Source organism: Rhineura floridana, chromosome 19, assembly GCF_030035675.1.
Source record: "Rhineura floridana isolate rRhiFlo1 chromosome 19, rRhiFlo1.hap2, whole genome shotgun sequence".
Taxonomy (NCBI): domain Eukaryota; kingdom Metazoa; phylum Chordata; class Lepidosauria; order Squamata; family Rhineuridae; genus Rhineura; species Rhineura floridana.
Window position 1 is genome coordinate 9417471 of NC_084498.1, and position 27353 is coordinate 9444823.

Sequence of the window (27353 nt, forward strand, 5' to 3'; positions counted from 1 at the left end):
GCATTTTTACAAATGTGTAGGGCAGTCCAATATCTCATAGAGGAGGTCAGGTCTCATGCTGCCCTGGTGCATTCACTATAACTGCCCAATTTTTCTGCTTTTAAAAGTTTGATAGAAATATCTATGAGCTATAGGTACGTTCTTAAACCGCAAGGTTTTTTGCATATTAGTGAATTTCTCTGCTTTTTAATCCAGGAGGTGTGAAATGGGATCCTGTACAAATTTGCTGAGAATGGATTGATCATTTGCATGCTTATTGAGTTCACTGGGATTTATTCCTCTGCAATCATGCTTAGAATAGGTAAAACTGACTGGGGGGGAAGGAGGGAGGGCTGGAGTGGGCAGGGGAGGAGGAAGAAGGAAGAGGGGCATGGAGATGGAAGGGAGAGGAGAGGGGAAGGAGGAGAAAGGCAGGTCTGATCAATTGCATGCTTATTGAGTTCAATTGGATTTACTCCCATGCATGGTTAGGATAGATAAACTGACGAAGGGGGAGGAGAGAGGAGTGGGAAGGAGAAAGGGAGGGGAGAGGGGAGTGGAAGGAGGGGATTGGAAGGGGAGGGGCAAAGGAAGGGGGAGGGGAGGGGGAAGGAGGGGATTGGAAGGGGAGGGATGGGCAAAGGAAGAGGGAGGGAAGGGCCAAGAGGGAGGGGGAAAGAGGGAGGATGGTAGGTTTGTTCATCTGCATGCTTTTTGAGTTCATTGGTGGGGGGGTTCTGTGCAGTCATGTTTAGGATAAGTGAAACTGGCCTGGAGGAGGGGCAGGGAAGGGAAGGGGAGGAGAGGAGAATGGGTGGGTAGGCACTGGGCAGAGGGGAAGCCCCTTTCCTTCCCAAAAGGAAAACATTGTAAACAGTATCATTGCTTTTCAGCATTTCCCCCACCTTTTTATTCTACAGCAGGCACATGTAGCGTCCCACCCAAATTTAAACCAAAGCGGTCCCTGGCCACATCCGCACCAGGCCTTTATTTCACTTTAGACAGTCATGGCTTCTCCCAAAGAATCCTGGGAAGTGTAGTTTGTGAAGGGTGCTGAGAGTTGCTAGGAGACGCCCTGTTCCCCTGAGCTTCAGTCAGAGCGGCTGACTGTTAAACCACTCTGGCTACTGGAGTTCTCTCAGGGGAATAGGAGTCTCCTCTCAGCACCCTTCACAAACTACACTTCCCAGGATTCTTTCGGGTAAGCCATGACTGTCTAAAGTGTAATAAAGGTCTGGCGTGGGTGTGGCCCCCGATTGGGCAAGCCCAGCAGCTGTGTGTCTGGCTTTTAGAACACTGGTTCTTACTGTGCATGCCTGATGTTATCATTCAGTTCAATGTAAAATTTATTAAATTTATTCAAAATCAGCTAGGCATTGTTTAAAACTTTTAAACTGCAGAAGATGAAGGTCAGAGTATGGGGCAAGGTCAGTAACAGGATTATAGGTACTCTGTGAGCATGGCTGATTTTTAATTAATTTCAACAAATTATGAGAACTCTCAGAAAAAAGTCCAAAAAGGCTGGAGTTTTTTCTCTCTCTCTTTAGATTTGAACTCTCCATTCTCTCTGACTGTTTTGTGTATTGCCATGAAAATTTAGAGGGGTGTTAAGCAAGTGTTTCTGAGTTCAGGACTATAAGTTTTGTAAGGTTTTGTTTTCAAATGAGCTTATGGGAAGCATCAGAATGGCATAGGGGGTATTTTCAATTTAACATTGCAGAATGCAATGTTCCTCTTTCAACCTTCCTCTTTCAACACGCCTTTTAAGTTGAGACCTTATCCCAGTCTGCATCTATGTTGGAATTGCTTTTTAATATGTTTTTAAACCTTTTTTTAAAAAACAATATGTTTTTAACTTTTTTTTTTTTAAGATGTCTTGGAAGCTTTTAAAAAATGTTTTTAAAGATGTTTTGTTTTAATGTATTTTAATGTCTGTTTTTATGATGTTTTAAAGTGTTTTTAATGCTTTTGGTTGCCGCCCTGGGCTCCTGCTGGGAGGAAGGGCAGGATATAAATCAAATAATAAATAAATAAATAAATGTGAAAAATCCACGCTGGCTATAGTATACAGCTGTATAATATTGACCTATATTGCAAGGTTGCCTAACGTATTAGTGAGATATTAACACTAATTATATCTCCTTTGGGAACATGGAGGAGTGGAAAGCTCAGATATTGTTGGACTCCAGTTTCCCATCAGCTCCAGCCAGCATGGCCAGGGGTTGGAGATGGCGGGAGTTGTAGTCCAGAAATATCTACAGAGGGGAACAGGTTTCCACCACTGTCTTAGGCTGCCTCAGAGATGGGCCAGTGCTCTCAAGCAGGCGGGACAATGAAGTACAATTGATACTCTATATTTTATTGTTGTAACCTGCTCTGGGACCTTATGGTAAAGTTTTTTTTAAAGAATTCCAAATAAATATGGTGATAACTAGCACACTGCCAAGGGTGTCGTTTCAGCACCACTTACTGAGCTAGTGTAGTGGGTAAGAGACTGAGCTCTGGACCAGGAGATTCCTGGCTTAAAAATTTACCACTGCCATGAACTTGACTCATGAAGGGCATAATCCAAACCTAAGATCCACTGGGATGAGCAAGTTAGGATTTGGAGGATCTTCAGTTCAGCCGGCTTGTTCCCGGTGCAGCCTGGCTATACAGGTGTAACTCGCTCAGCCCAGTTCAGCTGGAGATATGCCGGCTTAATTTGTTCATCCCAGCTCAGCCAGCTGAGGCAGGACCAGCATAATTTATGCTGATGTAAGCTCTGAAAGAGTGGGCATTCTGGGAGAGTGGCAGGTGTGGGACCAAGGCAGTGGGGCTTATGCTGGATCCTAACTCTGTTCAATTCAGTCCCGTGATCTGGCAACCCGGCTGAACTTAACTGGCAAAAAGGGTGGTGTAAGTCAAAACACTTCACAGCTTTACAGGCTTGTTTTCCCTCGGCCAGGCTTGGACCGGCTGAGCCAGCAATAGCCTTGCTCCTGAGTGGCATTTGGATCTGCTGTATTTTACGCTGGCTTAAATTACACCACATATAGAAATATATTATTAGTAATGCTTTTTTGTTGTACATATACATACACTGTTTGAGATGTATCTTTGCAAAAAAACTTTTTTCCTTTTCCTTCTTTTTTTCTTTTTTCTTTTTTTTTTTAAATATTTTTTTGTAATTAAAAAATTACGCCAGCTTCCATGACTCAGGCTTGTTCTGCCCATAGCCTTAGGCAAGCTGCCATCAGTCTGTCTCCACCCTACCTAGGGTAATCAATACTGACCTACATTTGGTTTTTAAAATTTTATTATTACATTTACATCCCACCTTCCCTCTAAGGAGCTGAAGGTGGCATACAAACATGGTTGTCCCCCTCTTGATTTTATCCTCACGACAACCCTGTGAGGTAGGTTAGGCTGAGAGACAATAACTAGCCCAAGGTCACCCAGTAAGTTTTATGGCCAAGTGGGGATGTGAACCATGGGCTGCAGGACCCAGTCTGAAACTCTAACCACGACACCACTATGGCTGTTTAGATTTCTTTTTGCTCTTTTACTATAAGCTGCCCTGGGCTCCTTGGGGAGAGGGAGGGGGAAAGGTGGGATTGAAATTTAAATATGTGAAATACATTATTAATGACATCTCTGTCCACAGTGCCATGGACATTGACCCGGATGTCAGGTTAAGCTCATAGCTCAGGAGAGCCAGAGTGGTTATTAAGAACCAGGGCTGTAAGATTCTGATGGGCAGCCTGCAGCCCTCAGCCCAATTCTATGCAACCCTTTGCCTAATTTCATGTGTGTAGCAAGGGGGGGGAGTAGCAGAAGGAGGGGGAGAGGGTTGTGCCGGAAGGAGGGAGCTTGGGAGAGAAAGGGGGGCAGAGAAAACAGGCAGGGCGTACTCCCCTTTGGCTCTGACCCTGCCGCCTTTTGACTCCAGTCCTTCCCACCACCAATATACGTCCCTCAACAGACTACCCTGAAGAGACGGCGTATAACGAAACCTTCCTCTCCCTCTTATAAAACTAGAACTCATGGATATCCAATGAAGCTCAATGTTGGAAGGTTGAGAACAGACAAAAGAAGATACTTCTTCACACAGCGCATAATTAAACTATGTAATTTGCTCCCAAAGGTGGCAGTGATGGCCACCAACTTGGGTGGCTTTAAAAGAGGATTAGACAAAACTTATGGAGGATACGCCTATCAGTGGCTACTAGACACAATGGCTATGTTCTACCTCCACTGTCAGAGGCAGGATGCTTCTGCTGGGAACTGCAGGAGGGGTGAGTGCTGTTGCACTCAGATCCTGCTTGTGAACTTCCCATCGGGGCATCCGATTGGCCACTGTGAGAACAGGATGCTGGACTAGGTGGGCAGTGGACTTGATCCAGCAGGCTTTGCTTTATGTTCTTAGGAAATCAGGAGCTGAAAGCGAGATACCATCAAACCCAGATCAGGCGTATGCCTGTTTATCTCCACGGCAATAAATAGGCCTCATTTTATAGCCGCGCGATCGGCCGCTGGCAAGGAATCATTAGCAGGTGCCCCCACGGAAGACATTTTTGCTCCTTTGCGATGGGCTCTAAAGTCTCAGTGAATGATTCGGTGCACATGGTAATAGTCGGAGGGGGCTTCGGCGGCATTGAAGCTGCCCACCAGCTAAAGTGTTGGAGGATCCCTTTCCTCCTCGTGGACATGAGGGATGCCTTGCACCACAACGTTGCTGTGCTCCGTGCCACTGTCCAGAGTGGATTTGCCAAGAAAACCTTCATCTCCTTCTCTGCGACCTTTGGAGATAGTTTCCAGCAGGGTCTGGTCATTGGAATTGACTTGGAGAAAAGGCACGTCCTGTTGAATGATGGGGAAGAACTCTTTTCTCACCTGATCCTTGCCACAGGAAGTGACGGGCTTTTCCCTGGGAAATTTGGCAAACCAATTGGCATGCAGTCTGCTATTCAGACCTATGAGGACATGGTTAAGGAGTTTGAAAAAGCTCCCCACATAGTAATTGTGGGTGGTGGTTCTGCTGGTGTCGAAATGGCTGCTGAGGTTAAGACAAAGTATCCCGCCAAAGAGGTCACCCTCATACACTCAAAAATGGCATTGGCAGATGCAGAAGTGCTCCCCAGAGTTCAACAGGAGGTGAAGGAGTCTCTTATACAAGTCTCTTGTACATACCTTGTTGAGTCAGAAAGTTAGTAACCTGAATTCACTGACTTTAAACAACTTCAAAGAGAACATGATAGTGAAGACAGACAACGGCACAGAGATTGTAACTGATGTGGTGATTCTCTGCACTGGAATAAAAGTCAATTCCTCAGCATACAGCATGCATTCAGCAACAACCTGACAAGAAATGGTGCTTTGCAAGTGAATGACTACCTTCAGGTTAAAGGATATGATAATGTTTATGCCATTGGTGATTGTGCTGACGTAAACGAGCCAAAAATGGCATACCATGCTGGGCGCCACGCAGACGCTGTGGTGACCAACATCACCAATAGCCTAACACAGAAACCTCTGAAAGCCTATACACCTAATTTCCCTGGGAAGAAATGATGGAGTGGGCCAGATCAATGACTTCTATGTGGGGCATCTTTTAGTAACTGTTGTCAAAAGCAAGAACCTTTTTGTCTCAAACAGCTGGAGGAAGATGGATCAGTGTATGCCGTACTAGATGGAAATTAAAGCTTTTAAAAAAAAAATAACTACCCAGCCCCTGTTCATTCAAAGCTACACTCTTTTTTGGCACTGGTGCTGTCACTTCTGCACCTCTTCTTGCCAGTGCTCCTACTTTCTATAATATATGTTTAGTACATCTCACCCAAAGCGATATTTCACATTGGACCTTGGGGTTCTATTTTTATTATTTGGCTCATGAGCTGTAGTGGATTCTGTAAGGAGCTGAAAGTTGAAGATTAGAGCCAGAGTGGGAGATACCAGTACGCTTGGGCAAACTGCAAAAGTCCAATGAGGATACAGCTGGCTCAGTAGCCACTGGGGGGGGGGGGAAACCCAGGGCAGGTGGAATACCTTGCTTGTGTCCCTTGTAGCTTATAGTGTCCTGAAGGAGAACCTGGTTAGCTGGAAATGGCGAGGCAGGGGAGGCTGGTCCGTTAGGGCAAATGGGGCACTGCCCCACCAGTGTGGGGCATCTGTGGGCACATCTGTGTCAACCAATCCCCCACCTGCCTACCTTCTTTCTTACACCCAGTCCAGGTGGTGGCGCTGCCTGCCAGCCTCTTCCTCCTCAGTGTTGCCCTTGCATAACTCCTCAAGGACGACGACAATGGGGACAAAAGCAGAGTGACTTGGCTCCACCTGTAATTGGCTGTGGCTCCGCCTGCTGGTGGGCCTCCCTGCCTTCTGCCCTGCCAGTCCCAGTGCACACTAGTCACCACTGAGGTAAGGACATACAGCAACATTTATGGTGGTGAAGATAATGAAGAAGAATGTGAAGAAACCTTTCATGGTCATCCTGAGTAGGAACCTTGGAAGCTGCCTTATACTGAGTCAGAGCATTAGTCCATCTAGCGCAGTATTGTCTACACTGGCTGTCAGAGGTTCTGGCAGGCAGTCTCTCCCAGCCTTACCCGGAGATGCAGGGGACTCAACTCGGGACCGTTCGCAAGCAGTGCTCTGCCAAAGTGTTTGTTGGGCCGAGGTACTCAAAGCATATTGGGCCAAAGCACCTCTGAAGCTGTACCTTTCAACAGCACCACCAAGACAGAGATTCCAAAACTGGTTTCCACGTCTTCTCCCTTGTGGCAACCGCAATGTAGCCATTGCTCTAATAACAACAAAGAACCGCTCTGCACGGCTGTCTTCTTGAATTCTTATGAGAGCCAGGAAGCACTGCCTCCCCCATCTTCTAGTCTTCCTGTCTCATGCTGTGAGAGTGTAAGTAGCCTTTGTGTTGAGGGGTAGAGTTACCCATGTCCTGCTTCCATAGTTTATAGTGTCTCTCTTCTTCAGTGCTCTGTGGTCAGATGAATCTTCTCTGTCACTTCCCTGAAGGTCTCCAGTCCTGGCAGAGCGAAACAGCCCAACTATATTTGGGCAAGAAAGTGGTGGTGATAGCAGACCCTTGTCCTGTTGGGTGATGCCCATCAGTGAATGGCATTGAGGGCCCTTGAGGTTGCTGCTAAATTGAAGGTTTTTGCTTGGGCAAAACGTGCAAAGAATCTTAAAGGAAGCCAGTAGAGTTTCAATATAATGAATGACATTTCTCGGTCCCTAGTTTGGAACTGCATAATGTGCTCTCCAGTGATGTCCTGATGATTGCCAGTGAGCTGCTTCAGTGGTTGCTGCATCTACCAACACCACACACCTAAATTTTAGCCTTAGAAATCTCAAGAAACCACAGGCAAGGATGTTTTGCCGTTGAGGGCTCCTCGTGTCTGCACCACTAACAGCTTGCTGGCCTCTGATCTTAGCTGTGCAAAACTCATTAAGCAGATTGTGTTATGTGTTCTGTTCAGTGGGCCAAGCCTCCTCCAGGGCATTGGCAAATGCCAGGCACCACACCCAGCATTTAATCTTTTTATACACAGTGCTGCAAATTCCTCAGCTGCTGCTGCTGGTTGTGCCTCAAAGATCTGGAAGCAGCAAACCATGCAAAACCCCTACGGCAGCCTGGCAGCAGGGGATGCTTTGCGTGTCCCTCCAGCTTCTTTAAAGACATGGCTGCTTTTCACAGACTGTAAAGGCTGCTTTTTCAAGATCCCCGTGAAATGAAAATATGCAGAAACTAATAGGGGTAGATCTAGATATCTATTTGCAAAGTCAGTGCCATCTTTGGCTAATCTTTTAGGACACTTGCTGTGGTCACAGAAAGTTGAACAAGATACTGACTTCAAGGACGTAACAAATAGCAGATTTGCAGGGAGTCACTGGTTTTGCCAGTTAACACCCAGCAAATCAGACAAATAATTTGACAAAAGGTGTGTGTGTGTGTGTGTGTTGTGTGTGTGTGGAGGGAAAGCCCTGAGGAAAATGTGTTCTCTAGTCTCCAAGGCCTCTATAACTATCAGCTGCAAAAGCACCAGCTTTAGTTAATCAGCTATTCAGGTGTTTCATCTTTCCAATCAGGGCTGCGGGGGAGTGGGGACAGAAGGACCATTTGACCTGGGCTTCAAGCTCTGAGGGGGGCTAAAATCTAGACACTCGTTAATTTTTTGACATTTGTTAAGTTTCTCAACTTGGTTTTTATACAGCCACGAGAGTAGATTGTATACTATAGCCAGCATGGATTTCTCACATTCCGCAATGTTAAATTGAAAATACCCCCCATGCCATTCTGCTGCTTTCCATAAGCTCATTTCAAAACAAAACCGTACAAAACCTATAGTTCTGAATTCAGAAACGCTTCCTTAACAACCCTCTACGTTTTCATGGCGATACACAAAACAGTCAGAGAGAATCGAAAGTTCAAAGAGTAAAACAAGAGAAAAAAATCCAGATCCCTGTTGGACTTTTTTCTGTCAGTAATCTCATAATTTGTTGAACTTAATTAAAAATCAGCCATGTTCACAGAGTGCCTGTAATCCTATTACTGACCTTGCCCCATACTCTGACCTTCATCTTCTGCAGTTTAAAAGTTTTAAAAAAATGCTTGGCTGGTTTTTAATTAATTTAAGAAATTTAACATTGTAGTCTATTATAATGTAGGGCATGCTCAGTAAGAACCAACTGTCAGTGTTCTAAAAGCAAGACTCGCAGCTGTTTGGTTTGGCTAATCAGGGGGCCACACCCACACAAGACAGTTATTCCAATTTAGACAATCCTGGCTTTCCCCAAAGAATCCTGGGAAGGGTAGTTTGCAAAGGGTGCTGGGAGTTGCTAGGAGACTCCTAGCCCCCCGAGACAGCTCTAGTGGCCAGAGTCAGCCCCTCTTCTGGGGCTTGTAGCTCTGTGAGGGGAATAGGGCGTCTCCTAGCAACTCTCAACACCCTTCACAAACTACACTTCCCAGGATTCTTTGGGGGAAGCCATGACTGTCTAAAGTGAAATAAAGGTCTGCTGTGGATATGGCCAGGGACATCTTTGGTTTAAATTTGGGTGGGAGACTACATGTGCCTGCTGTAGAATAAAAAGATGGGGAAAACCCTAAAAAACAATGGTACTGTTCACAATGTTTTCCGTTTGGAAAGGAAAGGGGCTTCCCCTCTGCCTAGTGCCCGCCCATGCAGTCTCCTCCCCCTCCCTCCCTTTCCTCCCCTTTCCTCCCCCTTCCCCCTCCTCCACCCTCCCTTCCCTTCCCTCCCCTAGGTCAGTTTCACCTATCCTAAGCATGTTTGTACAGTAAATCCCATTGAACTCAAAAAGTATGCAAATGATCAAACCTACTCTCCCTCCTATCTCCTCCTTGCTGCTTCCCTCGCCTCTCTCACCTATCGCCCTCCCCTTCTAATCACCTCCCCCTTCCCTTTCCTTTCCCTTCTTCTCTTCCATGGTCAGTTATACCTATCCAAAGCATGATTCTACAGGAGAAAATCCCATTGAACTCAAAAAGCATGCAGATGATCAAACCTGCCCTCTCCTCCCCCCTCCCTCCTATTCTCTCCCTTTTGCCCTTTCTCTACTTTCACATCTCCCTCCCCCTCCCCTTCCAATTTCCCTCCCCCTCCCCTTCCAATCTCCCTCCCCCTCCTTCCCTGTCCTGATCCCTCCCCTTCCTGCATGATCAGTTTTACCTATTCTAAGCATGATTGCATGGGAATAAATCCCATTGAATTCAATAAGCATGCAAATGATCAGACCTGCCTTTCCCCTCCTTCCCCTCTTCTTCCTTCCTCCTCCTTTCTTCCTCCCCTCCACTCTTCCTTCTTCCTCCTTCCTGCCCACTCTAGCCCTCCCTCCCTCTTCTCCTCCTTCCTCATGGTCAGTTTTACCTATTCTAAGCATGATTGCATGGGAGTAAATCCAACTGAACTCAATAAGCATGCAAATGATCAATTAATTCTCAGCAAACTTGCACAGGATCCCATTTTTTACCTCCCAGATTAAAAAGCAGAGAAATTCACTAATAGGCAAAAAAGCCTCTTGCAGTTTAAGAATGTACTTATAGCTAACAGATATTTCTATCAAACTTTAAAAAGCAGGAAAAATGGGCAGCTATAGTGAATGCAGCAGGGTTGTATTTGGGTTGCATTTTTATAAATTTGTAGGGCAGTACAGTATCTCAGAGAGGAGGTCAGGTCTCCTGCCCCCCTTGGTGCATTCATTATAGCTGCCCAATTCCCCTGCTTTTTAAAGTTTGATAGAAATATCTGTTGGCTATAGGTATGTTCTTAAACCACAAGGTTTTTTTGCCTATTAGTGAATATGTGCATTAGCACAAAACCCTCTTATATCCACATACCCTCTTAGCACATACCCTTTTAGCACATACCCTCTTAGATAGAAGGGGTTAGAAAAAATGGAAATGGACTGCCTTCAAGTTGATTCCGACGTATGGTGACCCTATGAATAGGGTTTTCATAGTAAGCAGCATTCAGAGGGGGTTTACCATTGTCTCCCTCTGAGGCTGAGAGGCAGTGACTGGCCCAAGGTCACCCAGTGAGCTTTATGGCTGGGGATTCGAACCCTGCTCTCCCAGGTTGTAGTCCAACGTTAAATTAAAAAAAAAATCAAAATTTGTTTGCCTCTTGTTTGTGTGTGTGCTTTATTAATTTTTTTTATTATGGTTCGGGACAGAAACTGGAAATAGCCTAGGCCTCTCTAGCCTTCTGAGGGGTCTGGTTCCAATTGCTCAGATGTTCATAAAGCACTCGGCACAAAAGGCCTTGGGCAGGGATTGCCACTGAGATGCCTGCAAGTGCCAGTGTGCCCGCCAGTACCATCTGTGGTGCTTGCAAAAAGTAGATATCCCATCAAAAATCTACAATACATGAGAGACTGTTTGCTTTAAGAATCATAGAATAGTAGAGTTGGAAGGGGCTTATAAGGCCATTGAGCAACCCCCTGCTCAGTGCAGGAATCCCTCTTAAAGCATGAAGTTGGATTCCTGCATTGAGCAGGGGGTTAGACTTGATGGCTTTATAGGCCCCTTCCAACTCTACCATTCTGTTAGTCTTCCTGCTCAGTTCTAGTTTGCACTGGGTCAGTTTCTCTTACATTGAACATGCCCCCGTAAAGATGCCCACGTTTCATTGGATGCCTGGATTGGATGCCCACCCTCACATCTGTTCTGAAGAGCTTCTCCTTGTGAGCGAGCACAGCGGTGGGTGATACAGGTGCCTCTTTCCCCGCTGATGGGGCAGCTAATATGTGGGGGGCATGCATGTTTCATTAAGACAAAGCATGTGCAGGCTTTAGGTTATAGATAGGATTTTTATTGAGTTGTGTGCAGGCTCACATACCAGTCTTCTCTGTGCAAGTCGCAGGGAGAACTTTATTATTATTATTATTAAGTAAATTTATATCCCACCCTTCCTCCCAGAAGGAGCTTAGGACGGCAAACAAAACACTAAAAACACTCTAGAACATTTAAAAAACATATTAAAATGAAACATCTTTTTAAAAAAAGTTTTAAAAACATCTTAAAAGCAATTCCAACACAGAAGCAGAGTGAGATAAAGTCTCTCTTTATAATTCTTGTTGAAAAAGGAAGGACTTCAGTAGGTGCTGGAAAGATAACAGGGATGGCCCCTGTCTAATATTTAAGGGGAGGAAATTCCCAAGAGTAGGTGCCACAACACTAAGGATCCACTTCCTATGTTGTGCGGAACAGACCTCCTGATAAGATGGTATCTGCAGGAGGCCCTCACCTGCAGAGCTCAGTGATTGACTGGGTATATAAAGGGTAAGATGATCTTTCAGGTATCCTGGTCCCAAGCTACATAGGGCTTTGTAAACCAAAAACACAACCTTGAACTTGGCCTGGCGTGGGGCCTTCTCCCTAACTTTGCCTGTACCAGCACTTTCTGTTTCCTTTCAGGTCTTGAGTCTCTCCACGTAGTTCTGTGACTCGCACATCAGTCTGCTCTGAGCAAGTTGAAGGGAGAACACGTGACCCTTCCTCTTTTTCTGCTCTTTGTGGCAGCCACTATGCCACACCTTCATGGTAGCCATTTTGTGTTATGCCATGGTCCATGGCAGCCATTTTTGGACTGGGATCCTTGGCACTCAAAATTCCAAATGTGCCCAGTGGCCCCAAAAAGTTGGCGACTCCTGGCCTAGGGCTGTGTGTTGTTTGAGAACAAGGGTTCAGTAGAGAAGGGAGTGGTTGCTGTGGGGAACAGGATATTGGAGTAAACAGGTCTATGGACTGATCTAGCAGGGCTTTTTTGAAGTAGTTGAGTGTGACTTCTTGCCCCCCCCTTTTAACTTTGCAGGTGCAACTCTGAGGTAAAATACGGCTCTGAGAGGCATTACAGGGATGATGTTTTCTACTGCCCAGTGCCCACTGTCACCACTTACAGTGAGACCATCATTGCTGCCCCTAACTGCACATGGCGAAACTACAAGTCCCAGCTCATCTTTGAGCCACGCCAGAAGCCTCTGAGGTTCCAAAGTACAACAATTATCTTCCCTAAACATGCCAAGAACATTTACCGGACCACACTCAACTACAGCCTTGGTTCTGCCAAAAGGTGGTTTGCCTCAAGTGTGCAGCTAGAGCTCTGTGAGGAGAACAGCCCCTGCATTGCCTACACAGAAAATCCTTAATGCAATATTCTGCGTACTGGAGAACTCTTGACTACAACATCAATGTAAGGCTTAGGCCTACACTTGGAAGAGAAGCCCTTTAAGATTTATTGGCCTTGAGCTGAGGGCATCCATTAAATGGCACCAGGCTAATTCATTTTCATGCACAGTCTTGGATGTACACACAGTCCAAGTGGCTTCCCTGCTCCCAGAAGCAGATGAGGGAGATATTCCCATGTGTGAAGCAGCTAGAAACTGCGTTTTGATTCCCTTCAGCCTTGGATCGAGCCTGTTTAATTAGCACTTGAATGCAATCTTAATAGTGAGGGCCTTCAGTTATTGGGTTGCCATTTTTAAAAAAGCAATGCTCGTTTCTGTAGGTTTGGGAGGGGCCTTTGTAGCTTGTAGGGTGCTGCCAGTCATATGTTTGGAGACAATGATTATGTCAAAGAAGACCATCCCCAGTCTGGCAACTCAGCTTTGCAAATACATCAGGTAGATCCTAGCAGGCAGTTCTTAGTCAAATTACACAATTAATTTAATCCTGGGATCTTAACTAGAAGCCCAAGCATAAAGATTATGGTGTGGTAGTGGTGGTTAACTCATAGCTGTTGCCACCAAGATGGGGTGGAAAGGGAAATTTCCGCTTTTTTGTTGTTGGAGATGAGTTGCTGGATTCCCGTACAGGGGATATTCTTGGAAACCAGGTGTTTACAATTCCTTGGCGACTGCATTTATATAGGAACCCAACAAGAAGATTCTTTTGGCAGTGGCCCTCTTCTAGGGTGGATATAACATATGGAAAATGGCTGATAATATAGTTTAATGTGTGAGGAAAGAATTTACATATGAACTCATTCCTGCAGGAGGCTGAATTTTTTTGACAATTATTTGTGCTAAAGAGTTGAAAGATACTAGCTTTTTAGAAGCTTTTTAGTGTCTGGGACCAAAGGCCATTTTTACTTTCTGGAATAAAGGACTGTAAAAGGCCAAGGTTTCCTAAATGGGGAGCTTGGCTCTCTAGGGGTATGTGGTGGGGAAATGACATTTGCTTGGATTTGGAGAATCACAAACCTAGTAAACTGGAAGTAAATGGATGGAACAGGAAGTGACTGCATGGAGAATATAAGGAAGGGAAGGGACTTGAAAGTGTTGGCTTAATTGTGGAAGCAGTGGACAATTGTGCATACGATGCACAACAATTATTGGATTGCCATTCTACATATTGCTTTATAAAGTCATGCCTTTGAATGGGAAAAGATGCACAGTTAAATCAATTGTGTATCTCAGGTTCAAGAGTTATTACATATCCATTATGCTGCTTAGAAATATTTGTTCTTTTGAATGGAGAACAATGTGCATATAAGTGAACTGCACATATAACTTGGCAACCATTATTCAGCAATAGAATTGTCACAGAAATTACATTTCTGCTTTTAATTTTTTTTAAGTGTGCAGAAAACATGATGCCAGTCTTATTGAAGGCAGAAAAATAAGCCTGACTGGCTTGTCACAATAATCTTCCTACAATTCTGGCCTGTTTTGCCTGTCTTTGAGACTAAAAATGCAAGGGAGGTCTAGGCCTTAGTTTTCCAGATTGCAACAGCTATTGTTTCAAAATGCTACCTTGGTGGCTGAAGGGAAAAGTAGTTTGAATCTTTTAAAATTTATTTAGAAGCCTTGATGTGTGGCAGAATCAACCTCCATCACATACCTAAGAAAAAATGAAAAAAAGGTGAGACAGAGTGATCTCTGTATTGGGAAATGACATTCTTTAAATTCATAATTCAGAGTAAAGGCGTCTTAGAGTTCACTTCCACATTATGGCTACGACATGTATAAATGCACCCCATATTTAAGAACAGTGATTTGTTACAGATAAACACCCTAGTGGCAGTTTACTACAGATGCTGAATACAGATGGCTTCTTTTTATCAGCATGCCTCTGGATACCTTTGGCTGGGGATCAAAAGTGGGGAAAGTGCTGTCCTAGCAGCATTTGGTTAGCCACTCTGGGAAACAGTGGCAGAATGTCTGAAGCCTTGTTCACATCAAATGGTGTGTGGTGATAAATGCTTCCAGGATCGCTGTACCTATCCAAAGTGAAGGAAGGAGGTGGGAAGTTGAATGCTTTCTCATGAAAAAAAAAATCTGCATATATAAAACAAGGATATCTAGGAGAAACCTTGGATAGGATAGAGCTCTTCTCTCCGACATCTGGGTTTTTTTGTGCAGGACATTTTACATTGGAACACAGGAAGCTGCAGTATTCCAGGTCAGAACATTGTTATTGTCAGTATTGTCTTTCCAGGGTTTCAGACTGGGCTCTCTCCCTACCTCGAGATGCCAGGGGTTGAACGCAAAGCAGATGCACCCATTGAACATCCAGTCACCCAGTCCCCTGCCTGCCGTCTGAAGCAGTACACAGGAACAATTTTGTCACCTTGTGCTGTTTTGTGCGAACAAGCTGCTGAGCAACCTGCCAAGTGGCGAGGAGGGTTTTGGCACTCTTAACCTCATCAGAAGTCTGGAGATGTATGTAGAAGTCACTTCATCACCATTGGACATTACAGATGGCTAGTTTTCCAACTGGTCACATAAGTTGATCATGTGGGCAAATGGTTGTCTGTGTTCATCCTTTGTAGCATCTTGCTAAGCAGTGAGAAGACTTTTTCCTCACTTTTGCAAATTTACCCCACATCAGAAATGCGGGGACAGCAGGGAAGTAGTAATTCTCCTGATCACTTGAGAGGACATTACAATCCGAGCTCTCCACCCCTCCAAAAAACACCCTCAGCAACTTTACATCTACACATGGCTTTCAGCTAAAACAGAATTGCTATTGACTTTAGCCAGGGCAAGGGCCACGATATCCCAAATATAGTGGGTGATAGAAAGTTTATATGTTGCCAGATTCAGAAGACCTGCAAATGAAAGATGAAGCTTTTTTTGTGACTGAAGATCTGAATGCTAGAGATAGGATTTTAGAATTGTTTTATCTATTCTATGTTTTATAAGGTTACTATTAATTTTGCATTCAGAGCACATTTTGTACATCTAAGGGGCCTATTTGCCCCATTTTTTTAAAAAAAATGGGGTGCTATTTTTTAAAGCGATAGATCTTTATATATTTATTTTTCTCTCTCTTGGAGATTCTGAATACCTTAAGCATAGTCTTTAAAAGTATGCACATAGAAATCTTGTGTGCCTTAGTTCTGTCATGCCCAATCTTTCTTAGATATTGGACTGATAGGCTTTAATTCTAAAACTTTTATTTTTCGCAACACCGTACACAAATAAAAAAGTAGAGACCTTTACCACAACAGGCTGCATTCCACAAAAAGCACTGTGTGTATGGTGGGAATGAATTTATGAAACTGTCTGATGAATATATGAAACCCCAGGTTACATCCACGCCATAAATTTAAAGCACTGTTATACCACTTAATCCTTAGTCATGGCTTCCCCAAAAGTATCCTTCAAACTGTAGTTTGTTAAGGGTCTCCTAACAACCCTTAGCATTCTTAACAAGCTACAGTTCCCATGATTCTTTGGGGGAGAAATACAATTCAGTTCACATTTGAAACAATCTATCAGATTTGCACTTTCTGACAATGTGAGAACCAAAACATAACCATCCTTCAACATTTGCAGTTAACTGAATTTTGTGATGCAGTTCTCCAACCAAACTATATATATATATTAGGGGAACGTGTGTACAAAAATGAATATATTAGTAGCAAAAAATACAAAAATATTAGAAATTCCTTGCACAAATGTGCTCAGTAAAAAATGCATACAAAACTGTTTATTAGGAGAAATTCACACTAAAATACTGAAGAATTTTCACGTGGAATTTTCATGCAAATTGCCACAGAACTGAATGTAAGACTGGAAAAATGAGAAACTGAGATAACCAGCACTGACAGATCCTGCCATCTGTAGGAGGAAGCCATGACAAAGTGGCATGAGAGTTCTTTCAATTTATGGTGTGGGTGTGACCTGAGTCAAACCATTGGTTTGTCTAGTCTGGTACTGGCTAAAATGGCTATCAATGACTGTCTCTGGTTTCTGGCTAAAAGATTCATCAGCCTTGATACCTACATCCTTTTAACTGAAACACTTGGGATTGAATCTGAGAACCTGTGCATGAATACCTTTACTCTATCACTAAGCTATTGCCCGCTCCCTCATGTGAGCAGTTGGATCCAAAGGTGTGCTTCTGACAGCTTTCACTGAAGTGTTGTGTGAGAAAAGTGAAATGACATCCAAAGGTAATCTGCTTGTGCAACCTTTTACACAAGCAAACACATAAGATTGCTGACTAAAGTATCTGTAAATTGCCGAGCTAATGTAGAAAACAGTGTGTGGTATTTACTCCTTAGATACAACAAAATACTTACACACACATTGCAGTGGCAGGAAAAGATAAATTATTGGTGTTAAACGACAACTAGCCCATGTGTCCATGCAAACACAGTAAAAGCACAGAATGTTGGTATTGGGTGTAAAAGTGAGAATCTCAGCTTCCATTGTTAAGAAAAACAAAAGATGCTAACTCTGGTTTTAGAAAGGCATCCACACCATCATACCACTTTAACAGTGATGGCTTCCCCCAAAGAATCCTGGGAACTTTTTTTTAAAAAAACAAGGTAAATTCCATACCAGGGGTCATTAGAAAAGGTATTGAAAGCTGCCGCTATCATAATGCCATTATACAAATCTATGGTGTGGCCACTTTTAGAATACTGTGTACAATTCTTGTTGCCTCACCCCAAAAAGGATATTGTAGAGTTGGAAAAGGTTCAAAAAACAGCAACCAAAATGATCAAGGGGTTTGGAGCAGCTCCCCTATGAGGAAAGGTTGCAGCACTTTGGGGTTTTTAGTTTAATGAAAAGGTGAGTAAAATGTGACATGATAAAAGTATGCATGGCATGGAGAAAGTGGATAGAGAAAACTTTTCTCCCTCAAAACACTAGAACTCATAGACATTCATGAACATTTGTGTTCACCGCCCAGAGAGCTATTGCTAGTCGGGCGGTATATAAGTCTAATAAATAATAATAATAACGAAGCTGAATGTTGGCAGATTCAGGACAGTCAAAAGAAAGGACTTCTGCACACAGCGCATAGTTAAACTATTGAATTCGCTCCCACAAGAGGCAGTGATGGCCACTTGGATGGCTTTAAAAGAGGATTAGATAAATTCATGGAGGATATCAGTGGCTACTAGCCTCAATGGCTATGCTCTGCCTCCAGAGTTGGAGGCCATGTACTTCCAAATACCAGTTGTTGGAAACCACAGGAGGGGAGAATGTTCTTGTACTCGGGTCCTGCTTGTCAGCTTCCCATGGCCACTGTGAGAACAGGAAGCTGGACTAGAGCCATTGGCTTGATCCAGCAAGCTCTTATGTTCTTACGCAATTTGTGAAGGGTGCTGAGAGTTGTTCAGAGACCCCTTACAGAACTACAGTTCCCAGCACCCTTAACAAACTACAGTTTCCAGGATTCTGTGGGGGAAGAAATGGTTGTTAAAGTGGTATAAGAGTGCTTTAAATGTATGGTGTGGATGTGACTGGGCCATTTTAAGTAATGCGGCGGTTTGGCTATGGTTGGCTTTTTATTGCCCAAATTAACACCCGGGCAGGCTTAAGAGAGGACTTTTTTTAAGTCCACGAGGCTGATAGCAAGCAAATGAAGCTCAAGTCCCATAACAATAGCCCCAGAAAGTGCTCTTCTCCAGCCTACATTCTTCCATCATGAGGCAGATCAGTCTTTTTTCCAGGCATGTTTAAGCTCCACACCCTTCTCCAGGAGGTTTAAATTACAACACACAAAAATATACACAAAGGACCCAAAGCGCTGCTGCATTTAAACAACAATGCAAATGTTTAACAAAAGGGCACAAACACGTTTGCACTCTGTCACACGCTTTAAGGCTGTGACAGCAGGCCACCAGGTGAGAGGCCATTTATAAGCCTGTTACAAGCAGGTGTTTCTCTTCAGAAAAGCAGGGGCAGTTATTCTGCATTCCCAAATCTAATAAGGTGTGTGGTGTTTTTTTAAGTAGCTTGTCCTCTCTCAGGCCACATTCACACTGTACATTTATTCCACTATTCCACTTTAAACAGTCATGGCTCCCCCGAAGGAATCCTGGGAAGGGTAGTGTGTGAAGAGTGCTGAGAGTTGTTAAGAGACCCCCTAATTATCCTCATAGAGCTACAGTTCCCTGAGTGGTTTAACAATCATTCCCTCTTCCCAGAAAACTCTGGGAATTGCAGGTCTGTGAGGTAGGGTTGCCAGGTTCAATCCCTGAGACTGATCCTGTATCTTTAGGAGAAAAAGTCAGCCAAGTGCAGGTGTTCTTGCAACCCTCTAATAGGAAAAACCACCAGGTGGAATTCTCCCTTCCCCCTGCACAACTTTTAAAGATACAGAAGACCTCTTGGAGGGGTCTCCTAACAACTCTCAGCATCCCTCACAAACAACACTTCCCTGGATTCTTTGGTGGAAACCATGATTGCTTAAAGTGAAATAATAGTGGAAATTTAAATGTAAGGTGTGAATGTAGCCTCAGTAACTTATGTTTTTCCACTGTAGTTCTGTAGAGGGAAATATTAGGATACATTCAGCAGTAGACCAGTGCTGTAGTCTTATCTGTAAAACAAATTAAGGATATTGGCCCCTCCAGATGTCCTTTTTATTGTACATCCGTTATGATTTGTGCTTATGATGCTACAGGGGTGGTCACACATGATCCCGCATTAAATACTGTTTGCGCCTGGAAAGTTTTGGAGCAGTCACACTGCCCATTTCCAATCAGTGTAACAGTTAATACCACAAATCTTCTGGTATATTTTTGTCCCGCTGTAGTTTGCACTGTAGCCCTTCCGGAGAGCAATAATGTAGCACTGGGGAGCATCACAAAACAATATAAAGCAGAATAAATCCACCACTAATGCACTATTAGTGTGTGAAGAGCATATTGTAGAATACACCTGCAATAAAACACTCATCTAGAGGGACCCTTTTATGTGTATTCCTGTTTAAATGAATGGAAGTTTTCCCACTGAGTTAGATTGGGTGTTTAAAAATAATTGGGTGTTTAAGAAAAACCACATGGTGTTTCCAGTTGAAATGAGATACCACCTGAGTGGAATGCTACATGCTTAACAATGTACAAGCCTTGGTGTCATTTTTAATGCTAAGCACTTGGTAGCGGGGAGGACTTTTAAGTAAATGGCTGGACTTAAATAGGGTTGAATGATCATATGTGACATCAAAACATGGTTTGCACTAAGCATAAGTCAGATTTCAAACTATTAGTTGTGTCTTCCACCTGTATGGGCATATCATGGTTTGTGTGGTTTCCCTCTTTCGCACCTTTCCTCAGAATTCCCAGGTGCAGCCTTTTAAAGGTGGGGTGATGTCCCAAACCATGGTTTGTTCAGATGGAATGCCAAACCATGGTTTGCCCAAACTAGCTTCAAACTGTGCTTTCAGTTCCTAGTTTGTGAGTTGCTCTCGAATGGTGTCTGTTCATAGGTCATTACAAACCATGCTTTGGCTGTGCAAGCAATTGTTTGGCATTACATCTGAATCGTCTGATCATTTTGAACGCTTTTCTTTTTGTGTTCACAAAAGCTACTACATCTGTGGAAAACAAAATTTCAAAGTGTGAAGAAGGTAGTGGATGATGATTTGATGGTCAGAGGGGGAGACAAAAATAGCTAATGGGTCTTTTGACATAGATGTGTAATTACTTTTTTATAGCTCTACTCTTTCTAAGTGCTTACAAAAGTATTTCTGCTGTTTTATATGTCGCAAGAAGCTGTTTTGCAGTGCCTTTTTATTTTTATATCTATATAAATATGTTATTTCCCCTTTTCTTCAATAATGCCTGTCTGTTCAACTAATAGAAAATAATTTAAGGATTTTTAATATTGGTTTAAAAAAACCCCTATATATCATAATAAAATGATGGAATGCACTTATGCTTGTGTTTTGCATCTTTTCTAAAATAAAATTTTCATTCTTTTCTATGCCACCTTTCAGCCAAGGACAGTTCACAATAAAAGGGCCAATAAAATAAGATATACTGTCCCCTTACTCCCATGCCCGCCACTACATTCCATGGTAGATGACCTCCTGGAAGAACTGAGAGCTATTACTATTTACCTTGAGTCCGCCAGAGGCAGGGCTTTCAATGTTGTGGCCCCTCTAATGTGGAATTCATTACCATTTGAGATTGCTCCAACAATCTGCTCTTTCAGATGCACCTTTTACTTACACAAGCCTTTTCTAAATGAAATTTTAAATTACTCTCCACTCATCATTTTCTAGTGTTGCATTGTTGTTTTAACCATATTATTTTAACTTAATTATTTTTGGTGTGTATTTTATACTTATTTTTGGTTTTCTGTACACTGCACTGATATTTTATAATGTGAGTGGTTTACAGTTCTTTTAAAATAAATAAAATAAGCTATGTACATATGTAAAATTTAAGATATAATTTAATGGAAGGTAACAGAATGGAATAAAACGTAATAGCTTTCAAGAGTACAAGTCACTTCCACCCTAGGGTTGCCAGGTCTCCAGTTTTTGCCCAGAGACTCTGGATTTTTGGGGTCCTCTCTGGGTCTCCAGGTGAGTCACCCCAATCTCTAGACTCTCAGCTTTCAGTTTTTAGAAAATTAAGTTTCTAGGTTGTCTGGTTCATGAGATATACACCAAAACATCAGCCATCCCCCACAGCTTCTGTTAAATGAGCTCATAGCTGATTGCTCTAACCCTGCCCTTTCAGGTTTGCAGCCATTAAGTGAAGTCAGGGTTGTGATTGAGAAAGGATTTGTTGACCTCCAGGCAGTAGCTAGACCCCATTGCAAGTCAGAAAACTGTTGATTTTTCTTGCTTATCTGAAAATCTCATAAATTGAGTAAATATATAGCTTTCAGCAGATGCAAAAGTCTTTTTCTCTCTTCTGTACAGGAGCCAAACAAGGTCAAATTTTCCTGGGTTGTTGAAGAGAGCAGTATTTTGAAAACTTTCCCAATATGAAGCTTTAATCCAATACTCGCTTTTCTGGGAGTAAAGCTTCTGTGCTGTAAAGGATTTACTTTTGAATAGACTCGTTAGGATTGTGTTGTAAATTAATGGGACTTTTGAGTGAACATAGCAAAGAATTGTGTTTGTGTTGTAAATCTTTCTCTTCCCCTCCAATCTTATTTTTAAAGCAATTAGGCAGGGCTTACTTAGGTATCATTGCCTTTATTATGTAGGAAACATACTGATTTTTAAAAAAAATGTTCTGCAGTGACGCACTGGTTTTGACAATAAACTATTATATGGGGTGTATGTATTTTTACATCTCCAGTGTGTGTGTATATGGAGATTTTCCAACAACCCTGTGAGGTAGGGTTGCCAATTGGAAATGAAGGCAGTTTATAACAAGTAATAAATCCCTTTAAAATCCAAAAACCATAAAACAAGTGTAAACAGTTGCAAAACAGCTTAAAGTGCCATGATTCTGAGTTTTCAGTTGGGTTAGTGAAGTTCCTTATCACTTGAGGTTGCAGTTCTGTGCATGCTTCCCTGTTTGAGTAAGCCCCATTGAATATATTGGGACTTGCTTCTGAGTAAACAAACATAGGATTGCATTATAAATATCTTTACAGATTGCATAAATAATAAACATCTTTGACAGTCATGCTTATATAAATATTTCTTCATACTGTGTCCTGATAAGTATCATTTCACACTATGGTTGTACATTATTATTTCCTCTACATTTTAAGTGTGCCCTCTTCCTTGGGGTGGTCATGGTTCCCCTCTGTTGGATTAGGCTGAGAGATGGTGAGTAGCTCATGGTCACCCACTATACTTTATAGCTCATTTCCATTTTAAAAAATTAATTAAAACGATTTACATGCAGGGAAAGTTTATTAAGAAGATCCACACAATACATTTAAAGTACATCCAATTCACATTTAAAGTGCATGACTTCCCCTAAAGAATCCTGGGAAGTGTAATTTCCTTCTCACAGTTATAGTTCCCACCACCCTTAACAAACTACAGTTCCCATGATTCTGTGCTGGGATTCATGTGCTTCAAATGTGTGTTGAATGTGATTTAAATGAATGGTGTGGATCTGCCCTAGATATGATGTGCATTCATTAGTGAATTGAAAATAACAATTTTAAACAGAGGAAGGGCTGTAGCTCAGTGGTAAGGTTTATGCTTTGCATGCAAAGGTCCAAAATTCAATCTCTGGAAGAGACTATTGCCTGGAATCCTGGAGAGCCAATGCTAGTCCATGTCATCAATACTGAGCTAGATGGTACCAAATGGCCTGAGTCAGTACAAGGCAGATTCCTTTGTTCCTAAAAGTGGAAAGAAACCCAAGGGCCACAGTGACTCCAAAAATTATTTATGTATTTTATTGACAACATTTTACTGTAAAAAATCTCAAAGCAGTTTACAGAAGAAATTAAAACAATGGAATTATTGGCAAAAACAGTTAAAGACAGGTATTTAAAAACATTCAAGATAATAAAATCAACAATGAGTTAAAAATAGATAAACACAATAGCTTCTACATGCCTGGATAGGCTTGCCTAAACAAAAATGTTTCTAGCAGGTGCTGAAAAGAGTACAATGAAGGTGTCTGCCTAATGTCAATAGGCAGGGAGTTCCAAAATGTAGGTGCTGCCACACTAAAGGACTGATTTCTTACAAGATTTCTTACATTGATATAGTGAGCATAACGGAGACCTGGTGGAATGGAGAAAACCAGTGGGATACGGTTATCCCTGGATATAAACTATATCGGAAGGACAGGGAAGGACGTATTGGTGGCGGAGTCGCTCTATACGTGAAAGAAGGCATTGAATCCAGCAAGCTTGAAACCCCAAGAGAGGCGGACTCCTCCACAGAATCGTTGTGGGTGGTGATACCATGCCCCAGGAGGGACTTAATACTGGGAACGACCTATCGTCCCCCTGATCAAAATGCTCAGGGAGACTTTGAGATGAGATATGAAATTGAGGAAGCATCCAAACTAGGAAATGTGGTAGTAATGGGTGACTTCAACTACCCGGACATAGACTGGCCGCATATGTGTTCCAGTCATGACAAAGAAGCAAAGTTTCTAGATATTCTAAATGACTATTCCCTAGACCAGTTGGTCATGGAACCGACCAGAGGGACGGCAACCCTGGACTTAATCCTCAGTGGGGACCGGGACCTGGTGCGAGATGTAAGTGTTGTTGAACCGATTGGGAGCAGTGACCACAGTGCTATTAAATTAAACATACATGTAAATGGCCAATTGCCAAGAAAACCAACATGGTCACATTTGACTTCAAAAGAGGAAACTTCACAAAAATGAGGGGATTGGTAAAAAGAAAGCTGAAAAACAAAGTCCAGAGGGTCACATCACTCGAAAATGCTTGGAAGTTGTTTAAAAACACTATATTAGAAGCTCAACTGGAGTGCATACCGCAGATCAGAAAAGATAGTGCCAGGGCCAAGAAGATGCCAGCATGGTTAACGAGCAAAGTCAAGGAAGCTCTTAGAGGCAAAAAGTCTTCCTTCAGAAAATGGAAGTCTTGTCCGAATGAAGAAAATAAAAAAGAACACAAACTCTGGCAAAAGAAATGCAAGAAGACAATAAGGGATGCTAAAAAAGAATTTGAGGAGCACATTGCTAAGAACATAAAAACCAACAACAAAAAATTCTATAAATACATTCAAAGCAGGAGACCATCTAGGGAGGCGATTGGACCCTTGGATGATAAGGGAGTCAAAGGTGTACTAAAGAACGATAAGGAGATTGCAGAGAAGCTGAATTACAGGCCAGTTAGCTTAACTTCTGTCCCTGGAAAACTGGTAGAAAGTATTATTAAAGCTAGATTAACTAAGCACATAGAAGAACAAGCCTTGCTGAAGCAGAGCCAGCATGGCTCCTGCAAGGGAAAGTCCTGTCTCAGTAACCTATTAGAATTCTTTGAGAGTGTCAACAAGCATATAGATAGAGGTGATCCAGTGGACATAGTGTACTTAGACTTTCAAAAAGCTTTTGACAAGGTACCTCACCAAAGACTTCTGAGGAAGCTTAGCAGTCATGGAATAAGAGGAGAGGTCCTCTTGTGGATAAGGAATTGGTTAAGAAGCAGAAAGCAGAGAGTAGGAATCAACAGACAGTTCTCCCAATGGAGGGCTGTAGAAAGTGGAGTCCCTCAAGGATCGGTATTGGGACCTGTACTTTTCAACTTGTTCATTAATGACCTAGAATTAGGAGTGAGCAGTGAAGTGGCCAAGTTTGCTGACGACACTAAATTGTTCAGGGTTGTTAAAACAAAAAGGGATTGTGAAGAGCTCCAAAAAGATCTCTCCAAACTGAGTGAATGGGCGGAAAAATGGCAAATGCAATTCAATATAAACAAGTGTAAAATTATGCATATTGGAGCAAAAAATCTTAATTTCACATATATGCTCATGGGGTCTGAACTGGCGGTGACCGACCAGGAGAGAGACCTCGGGGTTGTAGTGGACAGCACAATGAAAATGTCGACCCAGTGTGCGGCAGCTGTGAAAAAGGCAAATTCCATGCTAGGGATAATTAGGAAAGGTATTGAAAATAAAACAGCCGTTATCATAATGCCGTTGTATAAATCTATGGTGCGGCCACATTTGGAATACTGTGTACAGTTCTGGTCACCTCATCTCAAAAAGGATATTATAGAGTTGGAAAAGGTTCAGAAGAGGGCAACCAGAATGATCAAGGGGATGGAGCGACTCCCTTACGAGGAAAGGTTTCAGCATTTGGGGCTTTTTAGTTTAGAGAAAAGGCGGGTCAGAGGAGACATGATAGAAGTGTATAAAATTATGCATGGCATTGAGAAAGTGGATAGAGAAAAGTTCTTCTCCCTCTCTCATAATACTAGAACTTGTGGACATTCAAAGAAGCTGAATGTTGGAAGATTCAGGACAGACAAAAGGAAGTACTTCTTTACTCAGCGCATAGTTATACTATGGAATTTGCTCCCACAAGATGCAGTAATGGCCACCAGCTTGGACGGCTTTAAAAGAAGATTAGACAAATTCATGGAGGACAGGGCTATCAATGGCTACTAGCCATGATGGCTGTGCTGTGCCACCCTAGTCAGAGGCAGCATGCTTCTGAAAACCAGTTGCTGGAAGTTAGGAGGGGAGAGTGTTCTTGCACTTGGGTCCTGCTTGCGGGCTTCCCCCAGGCACCTGGTTGGCCACTGTGAGAACAGGATGCTGGACTAGATGGGCCACTGGCCTGATCCAGCAGGCTCTTCTTATGTTCTTATGTTCTTAAGAGCAGAACATGTACTATGTGGAACATGGAAATCCCACCTTGAACTTGGTCTAGTAACAAATCGGCAAGCAGTACAGATTTCAGAGCAGAGGTATGTGCTGATACCTCATGTCAGCAATTGTGCTGCAGCATTCTGCACTAACTGCAGCCCCCGGGTCAGGTTGTGTTGCATTGGGATTTCTGTGACCTTGGTTGACTGGCTGCCAAGATTTTTTTAGTTTTGGGTTTTGGTGACTGGTTATAGGATGTTGAGTTTTCTGCCTTACTCATAAGGAATCTTGTGGCTGGTATGGAAATGCATTTAGGAAAGCATCACTGTCTTTTCTTTTTCTATTCACATTTCATTTACCTTTAACCTCACTCCCTTACATCCATAGAAGCAACAACAGTGGTCCCATGTGCCCAGCTCAATCCCCTTAAACCCAGTGATGGCACACCTTGTTTGTTTGTATGATAGTTTGTTTCTTGCCCAATAGTGGTAAAAGAGAATTCACATACTGGGAAGTGTGGCTGCAATTGTCATTGTTCCCGAGCTGCTGCCTGTGAAGGTAGACCAAACCATGTGTGTTTTTTCTCTATCAATTATTACTCACTGGAATTGGGTTGGCTGCCAAAGTGAGTTTATAGCAGCCCACAGGGGAGACAGAAAAGGGTAGAGAATCTTCTTAACTCTTACTCATTTCTCAAACCTCTTTCTGAAGTGAAGGGTCAAATCTGTAAAGAACTTTGGGCAGCTATGTTAAAAGGTAGGGGCAGGGCATTCCAAGCAGGGGGTTGCCCAACCTGCTTGAATATGGATATCTTTGCAGAGGATCCCTAGTCAAGCTCTACCAACAGCACAATCCTAACCATATCTACTCAGGAGTAAGTCCTGTGAGTTCTATGGGGTTAGTCCCTTAGTAAGTGTGTTTAGAATTGCAGCCTTCAAGCGCATCCATCTTTACTCCTGAGTGCTGCCATCTAACATCTCCACAACATTAAGCTCCTTTCTTTCTACAGTGGCTTTCCGATGACTGGCCTGGCCTAAGGGCACTTAAACCCTTCTTGCCAGAAGCAAGTAGGCTAGATTAAATGTTCCTTACTCAGGCTCTCTAAGCAGGTGAGAAGGAATGATCCCATTACTTCAGCTGGACATGGAAACACCTTCATTTAGCTAAGATTTCTAACTTAATTTCCAGTTAGAGAAATGTTTTTGTTTGAATTGTATGCTCCAAGCTACTGTGGTTGATGCTTAATGTATCATGCTTAATGACATCACTAGGGCCAACCCCTGAAGTCTCAGGGGTTGGGATGGTTCTAGGGTTACCAGATGTCTGGTTTTCAACCGGATACTCTGGCTTTTGAGGGTCCCCTCCAGGACTCTGGGTGATTCACCTTAAT

General features: G+C 42.9%; 1 protein-coding gene across 5 annotated transcripts in view; it reads left to right on the forward strand.

The window, feature by feature from the left end:
- The window catches only part of RFLNA (refilin A), a 53580-nt gene extending 32619 nt beyond the window's left edge, over nucleotides 1-20961 (forward strand). For all 5 annotated transcript variants that reach the window (XM_061602890.1, XM_061602891.1, XM_061602892.1 and 2 more), the window contains one exon: nucleotides 12312-20961. In XM_061602890.1, coding sequence (XP_061458874.1) covers nucleotides 12312-12645 — 334 coding nt within the window. In that variant the 3' untranslated portion in view covers nucleotides 12646-20961. The remainder of the gene's footprint in view (nucleotides 1-12311) is intronic.
- Nucleotides 20962-27353: the final 6392 nt, after the last annotated feature.